This window comes from Diplotaxodon limnothrissa, linkage group LG20, assembly GCF_057381915.1.
Source record: "Diplotaxodon limnothrissa isolate DT_005_m linkage group LG20, D_limnothrissa_male_GT1.1, whole genome shotgun sequence".
Lineage (NCBI taxonomy): Eukaryota > Metazoa > Chordata > Actinopteri > Cichliformes > Cichlidae > Diplotaxodon > Diplotaxodon limnothrissa.
The window spans coordinates 35568694-35590738 of record NC_140615.1 but is presented as its reverse complement, the minus strand read 5'-3'; the positions used below and the strand labels follow the sequence as shown (position 1 = coordinate 35590738).

The window sequence follows — 22045 nt, the reverse complement described above, 5'->3', positions numbered from 1 at the left end:
TTTAAAGGAAGCGGAGGAGGCGGTGGTCTTCACACACATGTGAACGCTGCACACAGAAAGACAGCGAAGTGTTTATTCAGACGCGGGACGACATAACTGACGAAAGAAAGAAAGAAAAAAGAAAGAAAAAAGAAAGAAGGAAGCTGCAGGTGAGAAACTTCTCTTTATTTGTCTGTTTTCTCTCTGCGATTAAGTAACTTCCAGGATTTGATATTTAATAGTTTTTTAAGGTGTTTTAAAGACACCTGCATTTCACTGAAGTGTGTAATAATAACAAGATGGATACGTAAATTTATTTAACATCTCAAACTGAGAAATCATTTGAAAAAACGGGAAATAAAATATCTTAAACAGCTGAGTAAAGCTGTTGTTTTCCTGATGTACATCACAAATTAAACAGCGAATACATCATTAAGGCAAAACAGAGGCTGGCTTTGGGCTCTTTATGTGTATGAATGTTTGCAGCGTTCAGGTGACGCCTCCTGCAGACTCACCTGAAACATAACTGTACCTGAAGCTGGGAGCTAGCATGAACTCATACTGACGTAATCCATGATTATTAACCTTCAGGTGATACTAGAGCAACTAAAGTGACTGTGGTCATCGATGTCTCCACTATATTATACAGGTATATCATTGTAAAGGCTCTTTAAAAGTGTTTCTCATGCCCATATAAGTTTCCTTCATCTATGACAGACGCTCTGAAAAATTTCTGAAATGTTGTTTATCGCAGTTTTTCGACTCATTTCCACGAGCTGAGCTGCTTTTATCGTCACTCTGGGTCTTGGTGTGTTAGCCATGGTTCACTGCAGAACATCACAGTGTTCTGATTAGAGGTGGAAAAGTAAACTCAAAGCTTATAAGGTTTTTTTTTTTTTTTTAACAGATTTCACATAACCTATCCGTATCCTTGCCACACGATTGGCCACATTTCTGTAAAGACATCTGTAACAAGTTGTGGGAGAATTTGAATCCAGCTCTCAAAGGGTTGATGATTTTGGATTACACTCACCGCTGTTACGCCGTGATGTTTAAAGGATGTATGTCATCAGAGAGTTTCAACTTCGGTGTTTCTTTCATCGAGCTCTGATGTGAAACTGTGAGCAGCCAGCGTGAGATCATGTTGTTGTGCTTGGATGGGTGGTGCAGTGGTTGGCCTCACAGCATTAAGGTCCTGGGTTAAAAACCAGCAGCTGGGGCCTTCTTCTCGTGTCTGTGTGGCTTCCTCCCTCAGACACGCGTTCTATTAACTGGTGAATCTAAACTGGCCGCAGGTTTTAACGTGAGGGGAAGGATTGTCTGTCTCTTGGTGTTAAACTGCCGACCTGTCCAGGGTGTATACCTGCTCGCTCTGTGACAGCTGGGACAGGCTCCAAGAGGTGAAGAAAGTAGATGGGTGGATGTTTATATTACAGATATTATGATACTGTAAATATTTGTGTGATTGTTCTCTTGGTATCTGGTTGCAGAGTTTCCACCTCCTTACAGTCATAAGGAGTTTCACTGATATTCATTTAACCACAATAATTGTGAGGTGAGAGTCTGATGCTGTCTCCAGCCTCGTCGCTGATCATGCAGTCTTTTGATTATTAGCAGAGCGGGACTTTCCCACCATCCTTGGAGAGCCACATTCATATTCACATCATGGCTGGACTGAAGGCTTTTAAGCACCCAGTGCGTGCCTGGATCACTGAGTTACAGACCACTGCACATGGATGTTTCTCACACACACACACACACACACACACACACACACACAAGCTCGAAATCATTACAGAGAGCGCTGGAGCTCATGGGAAAATCAGAGAAAACCCACAAAAAGTCTAAAAATATCTGCTGATAAATGATGCCACTCAAGCTTATTTAAGATGCTTTTTATAAGGTTAATATTCTGTTTGATGCTAGTGTCCTTTTCCCATCTCTCACTCTTCTCCTCCTCCTCCTCTGTCTTATCCTCGCCTCTTTTTTCTCCTTTTGTAACACAAAAAGTAAAAAACAAATTACAGGTGTAGGATTTGCCTTGAAGAGAAAATTCTGCCATTGTTTCTCAAAGATTTGTTTTTTTCTGTGCAATAAAAAATAAGATAAAAGCTCATAAATAAATAGAATAGAATTTATTTTGAACATGTAAATATAAAATAACAAGAAAAACAAAACAAAGATGTTACAGGCCTTCGATGGGGTCTGTTTTTAAACTGTTTTTTTAACAGAATAGCAGAGACAGGAGACATCAGTTGCGTTCGGTCTGCAGGCTCTTCCTCGTCTGATTTATTAACAGAGTTTAACAACGTCCTTTTCTTTTCATTTAGACACACACATTTCGCTTTTAACAACACAAACATTCAATTAGGTCCATAGCTCAAACCCTTTTGGTTACCTTGCACTCTCACAAGAATAAACTTACAAAATAATCATTGTATATGAACGTCCTTATTTACAATAAATCTGTAACCAATTTTACTGCATTTCAGCATCAAAACATTTCTGTGCAGCACCACTAACACTGCAATTAACCCGCTTATGTCACCTTTATACTTTTCTTATACTTTAACAGATTCAAACAATATATTACATTTGTAACCAATAAACAAAAATATTCTTCCCTTGCTCACAAACAGTTCACAATCATCCACAAACAGTATACATCAGACTATTTACATTTGACACATAAGAACTGGGTAGGTCCTAATCAACTGTAACTTCCAATAATGCCAGGATAAAAGAAGTGTCTAAGAGCTCCATTTGTCACAAAATAAAACAGGTAATAAGACCAGCTGCCTATTTAGACTACGAGTGAAATGGCGGCTGCCATTACAAATGGCGGTATAGTTAGCTTTCTCTCAATCAGTGAAAACACACTCTCTCACAACATTTGCGGTCTTTAAACTAAGACAGAAAAAGGTTTCTTGCCTTTATATGTACATTGTGGTGAGCAAACTTGAACTACTGACCTGTTTTTTTAACAGAAAAGCAGAGACAGGAGACATCAGTTGCGTTCGGTCTGCAGGCTCTTCCTCGTCTGAGGCCGAGACGCGTTGCAACAGCCTATCGCACTCACCACTATCTCCCCCTTGTGGCAATGCCACGCAATTACATTGTCCATAACGCTAAATGAAAAGTGCAATACCACCATAAAATCAGGTCTTTTACATCAAAAACAATTCACAACAAAATTACAATTGTGACCATACACTTGTGGGCGTCACACACTCCCCAACAAAAAGAAAATGGCTCCTGACATTTAACCTCTTACCCTTTAAAACTCATTATACTCATTACTCAAACAACTCAAATCACATCCCCTTCCCACATACCCACATTCCTTGTGTACTAACATGTATAGATTGGGCAGTTATAATATACAGGGAAGGTGCCTGGGTGTGCACAGTGAGATGTTGGAATGCGATATGGCACTAGGGGGAAGTAAGGTAACAGGGGATATGGTGGCATGGTGTAGTGTGTTGTGTTTGGTGACTCGTGCACTTCAGCACAACTGACTGATGGATGCACCCGGAGAGAGGGCTGGCCAAGGGTGTCATATGTGAAATGTGTAACAGGCCGTCGTTCTCTAGTAGACCTTCTTAGAACTGATTCATTAGTCGGCGGGGCCACATTAGGTGTATACTGTGCCCTTTCTGAAAGCGGCAGTCCAACTTCTCCTTCGTCGACTGTGAAAGGCACTTCAGTGACTCCTGATTCCTGTACCCTCTCATGTTCCTCCTCTCCCATGTCGTTGTCAAGTTCAGTGCTTTGGTGTCCACCATCTTGTTCCATTCCTTGTTCCCTCAATTCATCTGTTGCTTCTGTTGGCTGAGGTGCTCCACAGTTGACCACTCTGCTGAACTCAGCTGTTCCTCTTGGGGGTCCAACAGTATGGTTACAGGTATGTAGTGCATCCTCTTTGTTCCCACTTCTCAAATCATACCTCAACTCATAATACATGGAACTCTCATCCTCATCGGAGCTTGCGTCAGAGTGGGGTTGAAACTCTGTCTCTCCTTGAGCTGGTTTTGGTTTCTTTTTCTTGACGGCGGATGGCCCGTCCCCCTTATCTACAGCAGGCAAGTCCACAGGAAGCTCATTGACAAGATGCAATAGATTGCGATGCAGAACACGCACTTTCTTCCCCTTTGCCTCTGAGGTCACTCTGTACACTGGGCTGTCATTGATCTGTTCCTTCACCACATAAATGGTGTTCTCCCAGTAGGACCTTAACTTGCCAGGACCACCCCTCTCAGTCAGGTTCCGCACTAGTACTCTGTCTCCAGGTTGGAGTACCACTCCTTTCAAATGCCGGTCATAGTGTTTCTTTCCACGATCACTTGACTTTTGGCTGTTTCCAGATGCAATCCTGTAAGCCTCAGTCATTCGTTCTTTCCATTTCTCAGCATAACCTCTTGCAGTTTGTGGCTCTCCATCAGTAACCAACTTGAACAGGAGGTCTACTGGCATTCGTGGATGTCGACCAAAAAGCAGAAAGAATGGCGAGTAACCCGTTGCTTCATGGCGAGTGCAATTGTACGCATGAACCATCTGTGGGAGATATTCTCTCCATCTTTCTTTTTTTTCTTCACTCAGGGTCCTCAGCATCTGCAAGATGGTACGATTAAAGCGTTCAGCTGGGTTGCCCTGAGGGTGGTACGGAGTTGTTCGAGAGTGCCCCACATTGCTCAACTGTTGTAGAGTCCGGAAAAGCTCGTTCTCGAACTCCCGCCCCTGATCATGGTGCAGCCTTAAAGGGTAGCCAAACCTGGGGATATAATCACTGAAAATCCTTTCAGCTGCAGTTTTGCCACTCTTGTTGCGGGTTGGATAGGCCTGGGCATACCTAGTAAAGTGGTCTACCACAACTAGGATATACTGATATCCGCCCCTGCTTGGCTCTAAGTGGAGGTAATCAACTGAAACCAATTCCATTGGTGAGCTTGTGGTAATGCTGGACATGGGAGCTCGGACATGTGTCACCGGTTTCTTCTGTTTGATGCACGGACACTGCCGGGTGACATAGGCTTCGATGTCTCGCCTCATGTATGGCCAGTAGAACCGTTGCCTCGCCAGGCTGAGAACTCTTTCTACCCCGACATGCCCCATGTCATCATGCAGATGTTTCAGGACCAGGGATTTGAAGCTAGCTGGTAAGACTAGTTGGCGCTTTTCTGCAGTCTTACGATACAGAACTCCGTCTTCTAAGCTCAGCTTTGTCCACTCATGCATCATTTTCCTTGCCGGACCTCTCACATTCCGTCTCATGTCATCTGTCAGCTTTTGATCTGAGTCTTTCATTTTCATGATCTCACCTATCGCAGGATCTGCTCTTTGAGCCCTTTGTAGTTCATCCAAATTGATGGGCGTGACCATTTCTTGGATTACTGGTTCAAGCTGGTCACCTTGCGCTAAAACCAGAGCAGCGATCCATGCGACATCTCCATGCTTGCCTGCTCCACATCCCTCCCAAGTAGCGGCAACAGCTTCTTTGGAGAGCTCTTTTGTACATTCAGTGACGTATCTGTCAATGTCAAGGGGACTCCTCGACAGGGTGTCTGCGTCAACATTTACTTTGCCAGGTCTGTACCTTATATCAAACCTGAAATCTGATAGCTCTCCCACCCATCTGAACCCAACCGCATTCAACTTGGCGGTACTCATGACATAAGTTAAGGGATTGTTGTCTGTGTAGATGGTAAAATACGGGGCATAGAACAAGTAATCCCTGAACTTCTCGCAGACAGCCCACTTGAGGGCGAGAAACTCAAGCTTGCCCGAGTGGAGTCTGTAATTCTTTTCAGCCGGTGTCAGTGTTCGGGAGCCGTATCCAATCACTCTTAGCTTCCCACTCTGATGTTGGTAGAGAACGGCCCCAAGTCCTTTATCAGATGCGTCTGTATGAAGGACGAAGGGAAGCTCAAAATCCGGGTAGGCAAGTACAGGGGGGTTTACCAACATATCAATCAACTTACACAGGGCACCCTGGTGCTTCTCTGCCCACTCAACTGGTGTTTTGGATGGTAACTGTGCGCCTTTCCCCTTCTGTCCTGTAACCTTCCCCAGAAGATGCTCCTCTTTGGTTTTCTTGGGTTGCAAAAGCTCATAGATGGGTTTTGCTATTCTCGAGAAATCCTGGATATATGAGCGATAGTAACTCAGGAACCCAGCAATCCTCCTCACATCTCCCACTGTGGCAGGTGTCTCCTTTTTCAGGGCGTACACTGCCTCGAGATCTTTTGGGTCAATGCGTACTCCTTCAGCTGACACTAAGCGCCCAACATACCTCACTTCTCTTTTAAATAGGTCACATTTTGTCGGCCGGAGTTTGACTCCGTAGTTCTGCAGGGCTCTCAAGACTTTCCTCAGCCCTTCCACATGTTCCTCAAAAGTCTTGGCGTAGCACAAGATGTCATCCAAGTATGGAATGCAGCACTCATCCCGAAGGGGAGCCAGCATTTCTTCCATACTGCGTTGGAATGCAGCAGGTGCGTTGGTAAGACCGAAGGGAATTCGCACCCATTCATAAAGGCCCCAGGGGGTGATGAATGCAGTCAGATGGCGGGATCCTTCTGCTATAAAGCCCTGGTGATAGGCTTTTCCCTGGTCCAAAATGGAGAACCAGTTGTACCCTCCCAAGGTGTCAATGAGGTCCTGGATTCTTGGTAATGGGTGGCGATCAGGTACTGTGCGCTGGTTCAGGAGACGGTAGTCGATACAGAGCCTTAGGGAGCAATCCTTTTTCCGCACGCAAACTATTGGCGCAGAGTAAGGGGATCTAGACTTTACAATCCATCCTCTTGCCAAGAGGTCCTCAATATACTCTTTAACCTCCTTATAGAGGGGTTTTGGAATTGAGGTGTACGATTTCTGAATTGGGGTTGTGTCTTTGAGTGTTATTGTCATTTCCAAGCTGGGAATGCACCCCATGTCATTCTCATCACGTGCAAAAGCCCCTGACTCTTCCCTTAACATTTTCTTGGCAACAGTCTGTTGGTCTTCAGTCAGGTGACTAACATCAACAGGTGGATCCCATTCCTGTGTTGCTTGATCTTCACCGCACTGCTGGGGTATTTGAGATACATCAGGGTCGACATCTTGAGTCACTTTGGGCTCATTGAGGTTTGGTAAGTCAGTTTGTACGACTCCTGCTATTGGTTCAATAGTTCCAAGGGCTGCTCTGCCGGTGAGGGTCACATCATGCTTAGTGTGGTTGCCAATAGGTACTTTGACATATGGGACTCTGGCATCACAAACTGTGAGGAGGCTGTTGCCAACATCAAGCTGTTGCAGTTGTGGGTTGCTCTCAGTTGGCTCAAAGAGCACGAGAGGGTTGGACCTGTCAACCGTAGAGGAGACTTTACACTTAACATACTTAACTTGACCAGCTGGAATTACTACATCATACAGGCCCACTTTTAGGACACTCTGGCTGACCACGTTATCACTGGTAAGCTTGGTCTGGATGAAGTTGACCAGTGCCGTCGCTGTGTCATCCTGGAGGTTCATCGCGCTGCGCAGGAGGCTCACAATGGTGGGTATGAGGTTTGTACTAGCATTTGGCCCCAGTATCAGCTGTTCAATTACATTGAAACCAATCAGGGGGCAGTCCATGGGCACACTGCTTACTAAAAAGGGGACTTGTACAGTCAAGTTTGGGTCACTATTCTCTGGGAGACTCACCATCACGCCCACCCAGCCGTCGTAGGGTAATGGCTGGCCATTAACACCAAGCACACTAAGAGCCTTATCTCCAATAAGTTCTGTCAGTGGCCGGAGTTTGTGGTCAGAGAGGTAGGTTTTTGCCCACTGGCGATCAATGAGACTCACTTGTGCACCTGTGTCCAATAAACAGTCCACTGCAAAGCTATGAATGTAACACTTGATTTTACATTTTTTCCCAACAAGCTGTGCCACTCTCTCACTTGCCCCTGTGTCTGCATTTTTCGTTGGAAGGGTCGCCCAACTACTTCTGACATGAGCAAACTCTTCTGAGCACATACCTCGTGATTTTGGGTCTGGCTGTCCACTGGTTCTGGGCGTGTGTGTATCAGCAGGAGGCCAACTAGAGCTTCTGGGTTGGCTTCGTTTGAGACATCCCACTGCCCTGTGACCTGTCTCCCCACAGATAAAACAATGAGTGCATGAAGTAGCCCCACTTTCAATACACTTGGGACAGCCATACTGTTTTGCAGTTTGTCTGGGCTTCTGCTTTGGGTGTGCACACTGACAAGTGGGTTCACGAGCCTGACTGGCTGTGAGAGACTCAACCACTTTGGTCAGGGTTTCCACCTTCGCAGCCAGCTCTTCTATGACTTTATTCTTACTCTTAGATTTACAGTCAGTCATTTCAGTGTCTTTAGCAGGTTCAAGTTGAGCAGTATGAGCATGTGTTACCTTTTGTCGAGTGGAATATCCCAGTCTTCGCTGTCGCTCACTCTCTTCGCTTGACACTTTGTTCACTTGCCTTATCAAGGCTTCATCTGACACACTGTAGTCTGATAGTAGTGGCTTGAGTTCATTACGAATGTCACTATATTTTGGTAGAAGACCTTGATGAATGGTGCGTAGAAATACATTTTGGATCGTACGTGTCTCATACGCAACGTCCATGTTATCCTGCCTGGATGCAAACATGACTTTCTGCTTAAGTCCAATCATCCTGTAGAGGAACTGTTGTGGAGTTTCATGGTCATGTTGCTTAGTGCTCAACAATTCCTGAAATAACTCACTCCCACTCTTCTCACTCAGGTGTGAACGTAGTAAGCTTTTGAGTTCAATGAGGGTCAAGTCATCTTTACTGATCAACATGTCCTTAAACTGTCCAGGCTTGATAATACGGAGCACACCTTGAATGATCTCTCCCTCTGTGTGCTTCACCTTGAGCCCCTCCTCAATCTGCTTACACAGTCCATGGTAGCTAATGTCAGATGCAATGTCCCCAACCTGACCACCATGTACTTTAAACTCTCTGCGTTGCAAAAATGGCAGGTCTCTTAGGGAAACCATGTGATCAGGCTTAGATTGTCACATGTCTGTGGTGGAGCGGCTGTTTGTCACGCTCTCAGCTCGAGTGACTGTGTAATAGTGGGGGTGGGTGTGTCTTGTGTTGCAGATGTCACTTGTAAATCTGCTAACTTTTTACCAAGTGCCTCGTAGTTAGCCTTTAGCATTTCATACTCTGTTATTTGTGGATTAACAGACTCAAGAGGCAATATAGCTGAGGTAAGTACATCACTCTGTTCCGGGTGCTTAAGTGTTGTGAGAGTAACAACATTTTCCTCTGAGACTACAGGGTGAGATACTTCAGCGGCATGACTATCAATGAGATGAATAATAGCATCTTTCAACAGCAGTAGGTGTGAAAACCCCTGATCCTCTAAGTCAAGCAATGTCTTACAGCGTAGATAAGCACAAACATAATCAAAACAACTTTCCTCATCACCACGTCTTACACTTGCGGGGTCCACATCAGGTACTGGTGTGATGTTTGTAGCAATCTGGAAGAGTTCCTCTGCTGTCAGTGCATAAAGACTCTTTCTGATCTGCCAAGCCAGTTCTTTTCTTTCACGGTCCTCCATTCTGTGTCTTTTGGCTAGCACTCCTCACAGTGCAGTCAGCTCAAACACGCAGCCCGTCACCTCTCCAGCAGGGGTTCCCCTCCTCGACACAGGTCCCGCTGCTGCCTCAGTTGCACGTCTGCTGTTCCAACACGCCTGCCCTGTGATGGCTGTCTCTGGTTCGTTGATTAAAGGATCAGCAGTCACCCACGTAGCATGCTGATCCCCGTACGGGCCACCAAAATTATGTTACAGGCCTTCGATGGGGTCTGTTTTTAAACTGTTTTTTTAACAGAATAGCAGAGACAGGAGACATCAGTTGCGTTCGGTCTGCAGGCTCTTCCTCGTCTGAGGCCGAGACGCGTTGCAACAGCCTATCGCACTCACCACTATCTCCCCCTTGTGGCAATGCCACGCAATTACATTGTCCATAACGCTAAATGAAAAGTGCAATACCACCATAAAATCAGGTCTTTTACATCAAAAACAATTCACAACAAAATTACAATTGTGACCATACACTTGTGGGCGTCACAAAGACATCCAGTTGTCATGAATATCTCTATATCCAAACAATGTTTGTGCTCATAAAGGAGCAGGATGAAGTTTACACCTGTCTGTTTTACGTCCTTATTTCAGATTCTATAATTTGTAAATTAATGAGTTCGACATATTTTCCCAATACACATGTTTAACTACATACAAGCCTACACTCATATACACTACACACATAAAACTATTTAAGTTCACAAACCAAAACAACAAACAACATTTTTACGTTGCTAAACACCCTGTGGTCAACACCCCAATAAATCTCTGTGCCTCGTGAAAATAACCTCTTTTATATTTGTTTTATATGGCGTTGTATCTATGCGACAAATACCTTAATACCTCGGTTACTCTCGCCTTGATCTATAACAATGAAGACGAGGCTTCAACAGAGCATAGAGCAGCTGATTTACTCTTTAAGACATCCCCTCTTACAGCAGGAATCTTAATCCCTTCACATCCAACTCACTTTTTTTCTATAAAAAGACTAAAAGCTCGGCAGCATTTAGACTTTTATGGTGAAAACAGTGTTTAGAAAGCCGGAAGACATTCAAGAAGCTTGTGATGGCAGGAAAGGTCAGCTCTCCCAGTAAAGCTGCTGTGGCAAAGTTGAAACTGCTGGGATGGTGACGCTGGTTTAAAACCAGGTACGGGATCAAATTCAAAGTACACCCGGGGAAATCAGCTGATTTTTAATTTTGTTTGTGTGTATTTGTTTGTTTTTTCACGTTTGTTGAAGGCATTCAAACTTTTACCTTCATAAAGTTGCAGCCTGAGGAGAGAGGCCACTGCAAAGACTCCTGGGATGTTTCACGTTGATGTTAAAGTGTTAACTTACGGGGTCAATGCCCATATTGTGGTTATGTTGTGTTGTTGTTCATTTATGATGTGAACTGCGGTGTTTTCTTGCTTCTGGTTAGGTTGAATGTGTCCACCATGTCTGAGGCTGTGGCAATTAATGACCTCTGGTCACTTTTCCTGCTTCTTCATGTGCGTTACTGCTAACACACCTGCAATCTTGGAGGTTGAGTAGAGTAGAAAACACAGGAGTTTGAAATGCAGACTGAAATCTCTGTGTCACATTTTGTTTTTCTTGTTGAGTTCGTCACAATATTTTTTAAAAATTTGCAATATAGGCCATGAAAGTACACAGAGATTTTTTTAGCTCTCAAGATCTGTTTTTGAGCACCAGTATCATGGAACTAATCATAGTTTCACCAGAAAAAACAGTTTAATGTCTGTGACATGGAGGAACACACAACAGTTATTATAGTTTAACTGAAACTAAACTAACAACTAATATTTTCAATATTAGACCTGAAAAATGTTTGAACTAACTGAAACTTAACTAAATTAAAAATAATTAGACAAAACAAGTATGCTAACAAGAAATTCTACCCTGGATGTTTGATAGTTGTTTTGCTGATAATTCACTGGGGAAAATCTCTAAAAGTGCGTTCTGGGTACATTTTAAAGGCCTGTCTCACCAAAAATAAGCCGTAGCAAACGAAACGTCTCCTTCTTCCCAACTCCTTTATGCCGGGGTCGTCCCTCATGTGCTTAAAAATGAAAGTCAACCAGGAAGAATAACACAAATTAATAAGCTTTTAAAGTTTCCCTTTCCTTACAGGTACTTTCACTCCCTGTAACTCTGAATACGTCCCTAGTATGGATGTGAACATTTCCATGACCTCAATAAATATTATTGTACAAAAAAATCGTCTAAGTGGAACTTTGGGAACTATTCTCAGATTTTATTTATTTAAATGAAATTAATTGGCAGCAGAGTTTTAAAGGATAGAAAAGACTCAGTTGAGTCGAAATGAGGAGCAAAATCCAGTTCAAATCTGTATTTAAATGCTTCCACATTCAGTTATCTGTGTCTAAATTTCTGTTCAGTGCTGTTAATGAAATTCTCCCTGATCAAATTAGTCACAATTATTCTCTATGCTTTATTTTCTCTGACAGGATGGATGTGACATCACATTCTACTGCATCTAACGCCACTGAAGGCGGCGAAAACAAGTCGGAAAACCAGTCAGAATGCATCGTGATCCAACCGACAGCCAATGGGACGCTCCCGCATCACAGCACAGGTGAGACAATTAGAAGGTCTGATGAGGTGAGACAGGATGAACTCAGGGGCAGAGACGGATGTGTAAACATTAGAAAGTCCCAGATAACTTTAGAAAAAAGAAAAAGAAAAAACTGCAGCAAGACAGAAACCATTAAGAGACACAAACAGGAAGAGATCTGAGCCATGTGGTGAAGAGAGACCGTGGCATGTCTCAGACAATGGCAGGAAAAATTGGCAACGAGCAGTGGGAAGAAAACAAAAGAAAACTGATCACAAATAAAACCTGAAGGACACTGTTTACCAGCTGGATGACCGGGTGGGAAGTATTCAAGAGCAGCGGTCCCCAACCCCCGGGCCTCGGACCGGTACTGGTCCGTGAGTCGTTTGGTACCGGGCCGCGAGAGTTGAGGCTCAGGTGTCAAATGTATAGTTTTCAGGGTTTTTATCGGTTTTCAGCGTTATTTTGTTATTGTTTTTATCATTTACTCGGTTTTATTGGTCTTTTCACGTGTGTTATGAATAAATCTTCTTTTTTTCGGTACCGGTACTAGTTTTATTTTGTTGTATTTATCCGCGACACCTTAAAGGCCGGTCCATGAAATATTGTCGGGCATAAACCGGTCCGTGGCGCAAAAAAGGTTGGGGACCGCTGTTCAAGAGAGTTACCTCGAATCTGAAATGTCTAATCACAGCTATAAGAGGGTACACTGAAGCCAGTGTGGAGAGCCAAAACGACAAAGGCCTTGTCAGGATGGCTCCAAAAGCAACTCTACTGCAAAAATAAACATTTTACAGCCTCAACAAAATGCATTTTGGTCTGTTTTTAAAAAACAGCTAAAAACTCATCTTTTTAAACTTGCTTTTGGTTGATTTTTATTTTTAGGTTTTAGCTCCTGTGAAGCACCTTGTGATTTTTATCTTGAAAGGTGCTATATAAATAAAATTTTACTTACTTTTTACTTACCCCTAGTTTTGAAACAGCTGTATGGGGTTTAGTTTTCTTACAGCACCACCGTGTGAATTTTACTGTTTTACTTTTGTCCATGACGCGCTTACCTTCAGGGTCATACTTCACATGAAGACCAAAATAGTTCCAAACGCCAGATCTGAATGAGGGTGCAGGAGGTTCAATTTCGGGTAGAGTTGAGGCAGTTGCCATGTTGTAACGAGCTTAGCTTCTGTCTTGCTAGCTTGCGCTGCGCTCAGTGGATCTGCACTCGACAGTGCAGCCTAGGCGGAGTAGTCGAACGCAGATCCACTGAGCGCTCAACACAGACAGCATCGTCAGAAGAAACATGGCAGTAGCTAACAGTAGCTAACACTAACAGTGACGCCTCAAAAAAGGGGTCCAAATACCACCGAATGACATCACAGCAGCTACTTTCATCTTTCATATACAGTTTGTGCAAGCATCCAGCTGTCAGCTGCTGAATGTGTGTGACTGTGTGTGTGGGCGGGGCTTAAGTGGGTGTCTGTAACCTCAGTGTAGCAGAGAGTTTTCAGACTACCTCCATGTTTCTAATGGCATCACAGAGCCTCTTAAACTCTGACCTGAGGTCAGTTTAAGAGCTTCCGTCTGGATACGCATCCTGTCTGAGAGGACTTCCTGTTTCAGAACGCCGCTGCTCTACTTTTCGCCCTGAGATGAGACTTAGAGGCTGGGTTTCCTCCCACTCAATAAGTTTGACACATAAACAAACCAAAAAGGTCAGTTTCCCCAAAATTCTCCAAACAAGAAATTCCTAAAAGAGCAGCCATATGAAGGTTTTCTGGTGCTTCGGTCTGAGTGGTTTACAAACAAGAACAGATTCTTGTTAGAGACACAGCTGACTGAAGAGGTTTGCAGCAGGATCAATAAGGAGAAACACCAGGCTGAACTAATGTAAAGACTTCCTGTGAATCAAAGGTTAAGGTAAAACAGTCCGCCCTCTCACCTACACCCAGCTCACCTGGAACCGCTTGTTTCTTCCTGCAGATGAAGCTCCTCCCCCTGCCTCTCATAGGTCAGACCCTGACAGCAGTGATGACTGTTCGACAGATGGCTCCTCCACCAATGACGTCTCTCGTCTCCTGCCCGCTCAGCCCTCATTGTCACCGTGGAAACAGAAAGGTGAGTAATTGTATCTGACCGAGTGTGATGTGGCTCAGTTTGACGTCTTCTGTGATGTCACCCGTGATGTCATGTCTCTGTTTCTCAGGTGTGGACAGCTCATCGTCAACATCCCCTCCCCCCGTCTGCACTCCTCCATCTTCCTCCATGAAATCTCCTCCTCCTCCACCTGCCTCTCGGTCATCCACCTCTAACAGACATCATCATCATCACCACCATCAGAGCACCAAGCAGAAGCGTTTATCCTCCACTAAAAGCCAAGCCTCCTCCAAGACAGACGCCACCCACATTAAGGAGGTCGCTGGAGATGGTGAGACAATCAGCTTTATAGTTTTATCGTTGTGATATGTATCCGATAATCATTTTTTTAAAAGGCTTTAAAAGAAGGCACTACCTACAGGCTGCAGAGCTCATTACAGCCAGCCTGCAGCCCTGATGGTCCTCAGACAATCAGAGCCGTAAGTCCTCTTCGTGAAAAGGGTCCTTTAGTTCATCCACTCCCTAAAACATGCTGTGTTGTGCCTCCTCCTTTTTTATCTTCTATTATCTTATTAGTACACTGCCCATGAACAGATGTAACAGTATTTATAGCACAAAAAATAAAGGAAAAAATCCTCTTTAAATTAAAAGCATGTTAATGTTGGGACGGTCTCCCTGGAGTGTTCGGTTTCTCTGAAGTATGGTGGTACAGATGTTCAGCCACTGGTTTGTGGACCATTTTGCAACTTTGGGTTTGGTGGTCATTGTCCTAGTTTTTATAACCAGAATTAATTGTATCTGGATGAAATTGGCAGGTGAAATGTAGCTCTCTTTTTTTAAGTCGAGCTTTTGAAAGTAGGACTTATTAGAAGGAGTGAATGTAGGTTATGGCATTAAAGCAGGGGTGGGGAACTCCAGGCCTCAAGGATCGGTGTCCTGCAGGTTTTAGATATCACCCTGGATCAATGAGATGCAATGAGAGGCATAGTTCGTTACCAGTTCTCTGAAAAACACAAGACATGTTGAGGAGGTAGTTTTAGCCATTTAAATCAGCTGTGTTGGATCAAGGACACATCTAAAACCTGCAGGACACCGGCCCTTGACACCTGGAGTCCTCATGCATTTCCCCCAGAAAGCCAGAAGAAGAGCATAAGCATCACAGGTATTGGCAGTTTTTTTACTGTCTGAAGTTCTTTGCCTAAAGGACCAAAATCAGATCAAAGAGTAACACATACTAGTGGTTTTTCCACTGCCCTATGATGACAGTGCACAGCTGGTGGTGCAGATGTTTAAACTTTAAGCCAACAGAACCAAAGAGCAGCTTCATGGCTAACATGTTTACTCCTTCTTAATCTTCCAAATCGAGATCTTGTTTTATTTCATGATAAATTCATAAAGGTGTTTTGTTGGAATGAAAATACATTTGGCTTGATGCGTAAGGAAGAATGCAATTTTTGAAACATACTTTTTATGATAGTTTTAATGAGTAGCACATTAAACTACTGCCAGATTAACAGGAAGGGCTGCTGAAGAGTCTTTGTAGGACGATAACCGTTCCAAACTGCTGCTGTGAGCCGACCTTTGCGCTCTAAATGTGATGGAACAAAAACAGATCACATATCAGAAAAATGAAAACACTCCCATCTCTGTGTTTATCAGCCGTGCACCTCCAGCATGGAGGTTTGCTTATCTCTGCAGAGCACGCACGGGCCGATGAACCCTCCTGCTCCTCCCAGCATCAGGCGCTCTGCTTTCTACCAACCGACTCCCCGCAGGATGACAGGGTGATAGCAGCGCCCAGTGGTCATCAGATCTGTTAGAAGCTGCTTGTTTTCTCACAAAGTTTAAATGCCAGAACGTCCTGACTCTGCTCGTATGAGGCCACGTGACGAGAACTTTCTTGCTGCTTCCTGTTCATAACGGCTAAAATTCTGATTCCTACTTCTGATTCTGACAGTAAGAAAACCCACCGCTTGTCTTTACTCTCAGCTAAAAACTGTCTGCTTAGATAAAAACCCTCAGATGAAACTCAATAAACAAACACACAAAGACAATAACGTGCTGAAAAATGAAGCTACAATATTTCAAGAATAGAGTCACAATGTTGCATGAAAGAACAAAAAAAGTCATCATCTCTTAAATCTGTGAAACTAAAAGTCATCTAGTTTCATTTTTTAGTTTTTCCAGAGTTTGTATGCAAAAACATTGAAACAATACAATGTGAAAAAAAGTTACATGGAGAAAAAGTTGTGTTAATGTAACATTAAGCCACTTGAAATTCATTGAAAATGAATGTTGTTAAAGATGTTAAAGAATTAAAATAATTCAATTACACTTATTTTCTGTCACCTGTATACAATTACAATGTTCATTCAATGTGACAGTTATTCGAGGATATAAAGGATAAATGTGTCATGCTTGGTATAAAGGAGGTATCGAGAAAAGCCATTTAAAAAGCCAATTTAACCAGGTCAAACTACATTAAAGGCACATGGGAACAATGGTTAAATAAAGAGACGATTTAACAAAGAAAAGGGGAAAAACTACTAAATACAGAGAGGTTTGATTGGGTAATTCGACACAGGTGGAACTAATTAAGGTGCCGCAAACAATCTTGAAAGGAAGAAAAGCAGGAAATAAAACCAGAATAGGACACATGAGGAAACTCAACTTTAAAGTGAAACAGGAAGTGAACAAAACACATAAATCTAACACAGAAACATGAAGATAAAAGGCAGCAGAAACTACAAATATCAAGGGCAACTACAAAACTAGCTAATATAGTAGGAACTGTGACAAGATAGGGATTATGTTGACTTTTGATTCAATTCAGTTCAATTCAATTGAGGTTTATTTATAGTGCCAAATAACAACAACGGTCACCTTAAGATCCTTTATATTGTAAAGACCCTGCAATACTACAGAGAAAACCCCAAAACTCAGCCCAGCCCCTGTGAGCAAGCACTTGGAAATCGTGGGAAGGAAAAGCTCCCTTCTAAGAGGAGGAAACCTTGGGCAGAACCAGGATCAGGGAGAGGCGGCCATCTGGCACAGCTACTCTACTAGAATTCAAGAATGAGAATGCCGAGCATGAAAGGAGTATTAGAGGTCATTTGAAAGAAAACGTTGAAGTTTAAATAAAAAAAAAAAAAAGGTAACTGCTAACTGATCACCTCAGTGACTGGTCACCTGACTTCCTATCCAATCGGTTGTCTTTACAGACTGTTGCGCTCACTGTCTCCTCGCCTGTCTCTTCTGCGAGCTGCTGTCCATGTGTTCGGCTGTGGGGGACTGTCTGGTGTGTGGAATGGGCGGGGCCGGGTGCTGCGACGCTGCGGCTGGCGGTTGCTGCTGCTGCTGCATGGAGGCTGCAGGGGAGGCAGCCTGCACCGAGGAGGCGTGTCAGGCAGTGTTGGATTGTGGGATAATTGAAAATTGCTGCGGCTCATCCGACTGCTTGGAGATCTGTTTAGAGTGCTGCTCCATCTGCTTCCCAACATAGAGCAGCCAATCAAAGAAGGACTACAAAATGATGTCAAGGTGTGCTAATGATGTGGACTCCAGCACACTTCACTGACCAGGAGGCCGATTACAGACTGCACTTAACTTTGCCACAGCTGGTTTTGTCTGATTTGGTTCTCCAAGTCTACAGGAAAAAAAGATTATTTTGAGTTTTGAAAAGACACAAGTGCCTCTAAAAACACATGATCACCTCAGGCATCCTACGACTCCACAGACAATCACAGATAAACTGACAGAAAAGCAATCTTCAACGATTCTGAATAATAGTTTAGGACATTTGTCTGATACCAGAATGTTAAATGGGAATATCTGACAGCTTCTCATGACAGTAAACTCCACATCCGAGCATTTTGTACTGTTGAATGACAGCCAGGTGGACTAATCACACACCCTGCTCATGATTTGTCCTGTGTTACATTGTCACAGCTCCTGGGCTTGCTTAGGTAAATGATTTCTAACCTTTATCAGAGTTACAGTAGTTTTACATTCTCTGAATTTTGTTTTCCTGCTGAGCTGTTGAACACTGCACAAATAAAACTGAGAGTTTCTAAAGCCAGTCCCATCGTGTCTCTGATTGACAGCTCAGCGGGGGGGAGCAGGGCCGGGTGGAGCAGGAAGTAACTCCTGTGGGGACAGGAAGCGGGTGTGTTTGTCAAAGCAGCGTGCCAGGACGTCCAAACAGGAAGCAGGAAATCACTGGAGAGACAATGGTACCTGACCTCTGACACCCGGGACAGGCCAACATCAAAGAGAGATACATGCACACGTTTGTCCGTTTGTCCTAGTGAGCACTGTGATCAACGTACCGCTTTCCCCGGCCCCTGAACCAGAACGTGGATCTAATCTGACCCTTTAGACAGCCTCTGGAGCTCTGACCCACACTTTTCAAAGAGTGTCCCCATTTTCCAAAATGTCCTCACAGCATTTGACCCGGATCATTGTCCCCACAATGGTAGTTAAACCAGAATAAACACATGGTAACCAAAACATTTGTGACATTTTCCCACAGACTGCTTCTAGATTCAAACATATCAGTGTTTTTTTCACTGGTAGGTTGATCCACATTTGCTGCTGTCAAATCCACATGTTTATATAAATCAGGACCTGGAGCCAGATTTATATAAACATGTGGATTTGAGTTTAATTAAACTCAAATAAATTTTAATGTAGGTTATAAAATTAAAGGTTAACTGTTTTATCTTTACTTTTTGTTTCACCTCAAACATTCAGCATTTTTATAGAAGTAGGTTTTTGGCTTTGTAATAGCCTGCTCGTAAAACTATAATAATCAAGATGCATTAGTTTGCTTGACTAAATGATTTGATGGTGAATCAATTTTATATTCTTGTGGAAATTTGTATTTTACAATTCAATTCAATTAAATAAAACTTTATTGATCCTGAAGGTTGACCCCGAAGGAACTTGGGACATGCTTCAATATTATCCAGAGCATTTTCAGGGACAGTAAATTTAACACAAGTCATTTATTTAAATATTTAAGGCCAGTGAACAAATATTCCTGCATTTATGAATTTTTGATTGCTTCTTTATCCACATTACACTAAATCCCTACAGCCACTCTTGTGGGTGGTGGAACCACAGGAGAGCTGGCCTCAACTGGCCTCCAACCCACTCCACTGAGGTCTTGTGAATCACACTTCATCTGGATGAGGAGGCTGAGGCAAATCTAGGACTTGAGAGTTTATGTATCATGCCTCCTATGATTTCCTGTGAAATCATTGTGCAGGGAGAAGTTTAAGTACAATTTTACTTCCGGGACATTTTTGTAATGGAGGGTTTTTTTGTTTTGTTTTGTTAACAATGCTATTATAGAAATTTTACTTCATTAAAGCTCCTGAGTACCTCTTGAATAATTCTTCCAATTTCCTGGCATATAAATGGATGTTTGTTATGGACTTACATAGACTGGAATGATGTTGTTTTGTTAATCAGCAGAATGGCTCCCCCTGCTGGACATGAACAGTGTGACTCCTGTCTGGTCTAAGTGTTAGATGCTGTAAAGAGACTGTGTTTTTCTCTACATATTACTTTATTGTAACAATTAGCAGCTTTCAGAACACTTGCACACCTTTTGCTCAGAGTTTTCTAGATTATTTAAAACAATTATATTATTACTAGTCTTTACAAAGTTATAAATGTTGTGAGATTTCTTGTACAAAAAGAACTTTTTTGCAGTAAGTGAGCAAACACAACACAGAATGAGACAAACTTCTGTTTAATGATTTATTTCTCTATAAAAGTTGGCATGTGAACCTTGATGGATCTATAAAACAAACTGTTAACTGAGAATAAACAATGACAAACTATATGGTTGTAAACATATGATAAACATAAATGACATAAACATAGATTTAAAAAACAGCAATCCCTTTATGCAAGAATCACCTGATCCTCATAACTGAACACCTGACTCTGCTGATCATTATTCAGGTATTAAATCTCATTTCTAGCTGGATACAGACAGGTTTTCTCTGGCTTACACCTAATGCAACATTCAGAGATAATTGGTATCGCAACAATAGTTATCAGCTTTCTTCGTTACATCAGCCTTTCTTTATCAAACCGTGAGCACAGTAACGCGTTTGGCGCGTCATTCAGCACCAATCAAGCGACACTTCCTTCTTCTGTGAAGAAGAACGGGTCACAGAGAGCTGTGAAGGATCTGACAAAACTTTAGAGTGGCTCTCTAAATAAAACCAGAGAGGCATGCTGTCGAATACTGCTAATCTGGTTCCTTCCTGTGAATATACTGTTTATCTATCTGCCAGAAATCGCTTTGACCAAATGTAAGTGCAGTTCACTTCATTTATTAAACATTCTCTGAGATAAACACCAACAGGACTGCAAAATTACCCTGGCAGAAAATCAGGACCAAGCATAAAAACATATTTGTATATTTCCTGTATCAATAACTGAATGCAAGTAGGTTCATACAGTCTGTGTTACTGTAACTTGCATTGCTAACAATCCATAACAGCCCAACAGGTTTTACTGGCCACATCAAGCTCAGTGCTTTTTTCCTGTAATTAAGTTCCTCTTTCCCGTCTTCACCCTTCCTCCATATTTTCCCTGGTATGAAGGCCTGGTTCTGTTGCATATTTTTTTACAGTTATAAAGGTAGGTTTTTTTCCCTACTGCTGCCAAGTGCTGATCATAGAAAGTTGATGGCTTGTGAACTCTGTAATATACAATGTATAGTGCCCTGAGATGGCTGTAGTTATGAATATATGCTATATATTCTTTCTTTGTAGTACACGGCACAGATGACATTAGCAGGAATTAATACTATTGCTTGGCCATGATTTAGTATCACCTGGGAAATTCAATGAATGACATCAGCCCAATAAATGGCCATTATCAACTGTAATAAGTCACTTATACATGACTAGTCGGCACCCTCCACCACCTACTCAAAGTCTTAAAAAAGTATCATCCAATTACTGATAAATAGAAGAAAACAAAGATTCCAAAGGTGATCTATTAGATGTCAGATAAACAACAAAAACCAGCATTTTAACGTGGTTAATGTTGGTTTTGGAGCCACAAATGTGGCAAACAGTAACTGAAAATGAAATAAAACTAGACACAAACACAAAGATCCCACATGGCACATGAACCGCAGTCTGCAGGCTGTTGTCTGCCATATTTAAGGGAGCGATGTTGGCAGCCATTTGGGCTGATGTTGTGATCGTGCAGTAATAAAGTAACAGAGATCAGCAGAGATCTCATTTATCTTGTGTCTTGGTGTCTCTGTTCCCACATCTTACTAACTTGTCTGCAGTCAGTATTATTTTTCCTAACCAGCATCACCAGCAGAGCACCTTAAATTTCCAACAAAACCCAGACACATTTACATCGGCGACTGTAACATATGAGGAAATCGTTCCACAAACAAACATAGCTGCTAAGATGACACGATTTTAGCTAGAGCTAATTACATCAAGCACAGATAGCAGCTAGCTCTGTACAGTAGCTAACTAAACTAGCAGGTAGGAGAATATGAACAACAGTATGTAACTAGTTAGCTTTTAACGCGAGCACGTTTTAACATTAACAGCTAACTCGACAAGTTCTTGTTTGGTAACCTGTCTGTTATAAGATAGGAGGGTTCCTGAAGACAAAACACCTGCAGCTAAGAGTTAGCTTACAATTAGCCTCAAGCAATGGAAACTGTAGCTGGTTTAATTGAAGGCTAACGATTATAAACTCATCAGCAAGAATTGATTGAAGCTTAAAATGTTAATT

The 22045-nt window shown here is 42.7% G+C and overlaps 1 protein-coding gene across 1 annotated transcript; it reads left to right on the top strand.

The window, feature by feature from the left end:
• The first annotated feature begins 59 nt into the window (after window positions 1-59).
• Window positions 60-17759, top strand: LOC146611379 (uncharacterized). The gene is made up of 5 exons (XM_085345375.1): window positions 60-149; window positions 12060-12187; window positions 14144-14278; window positions 14367-14588; window positions 17479-17759. Exons 2-5 carry the CDS (start codon window positions 12061-12063, stop codon window positions 17757-17759), a joined length of 765 nt encoding a protein of 254 aa, XP_085201501.1. The 5' UTR covers window positions 60-149; window position 12060.
• The last annotated feature ends 4286 nt before the right edge of the window (window positions 17760-22045 follow it).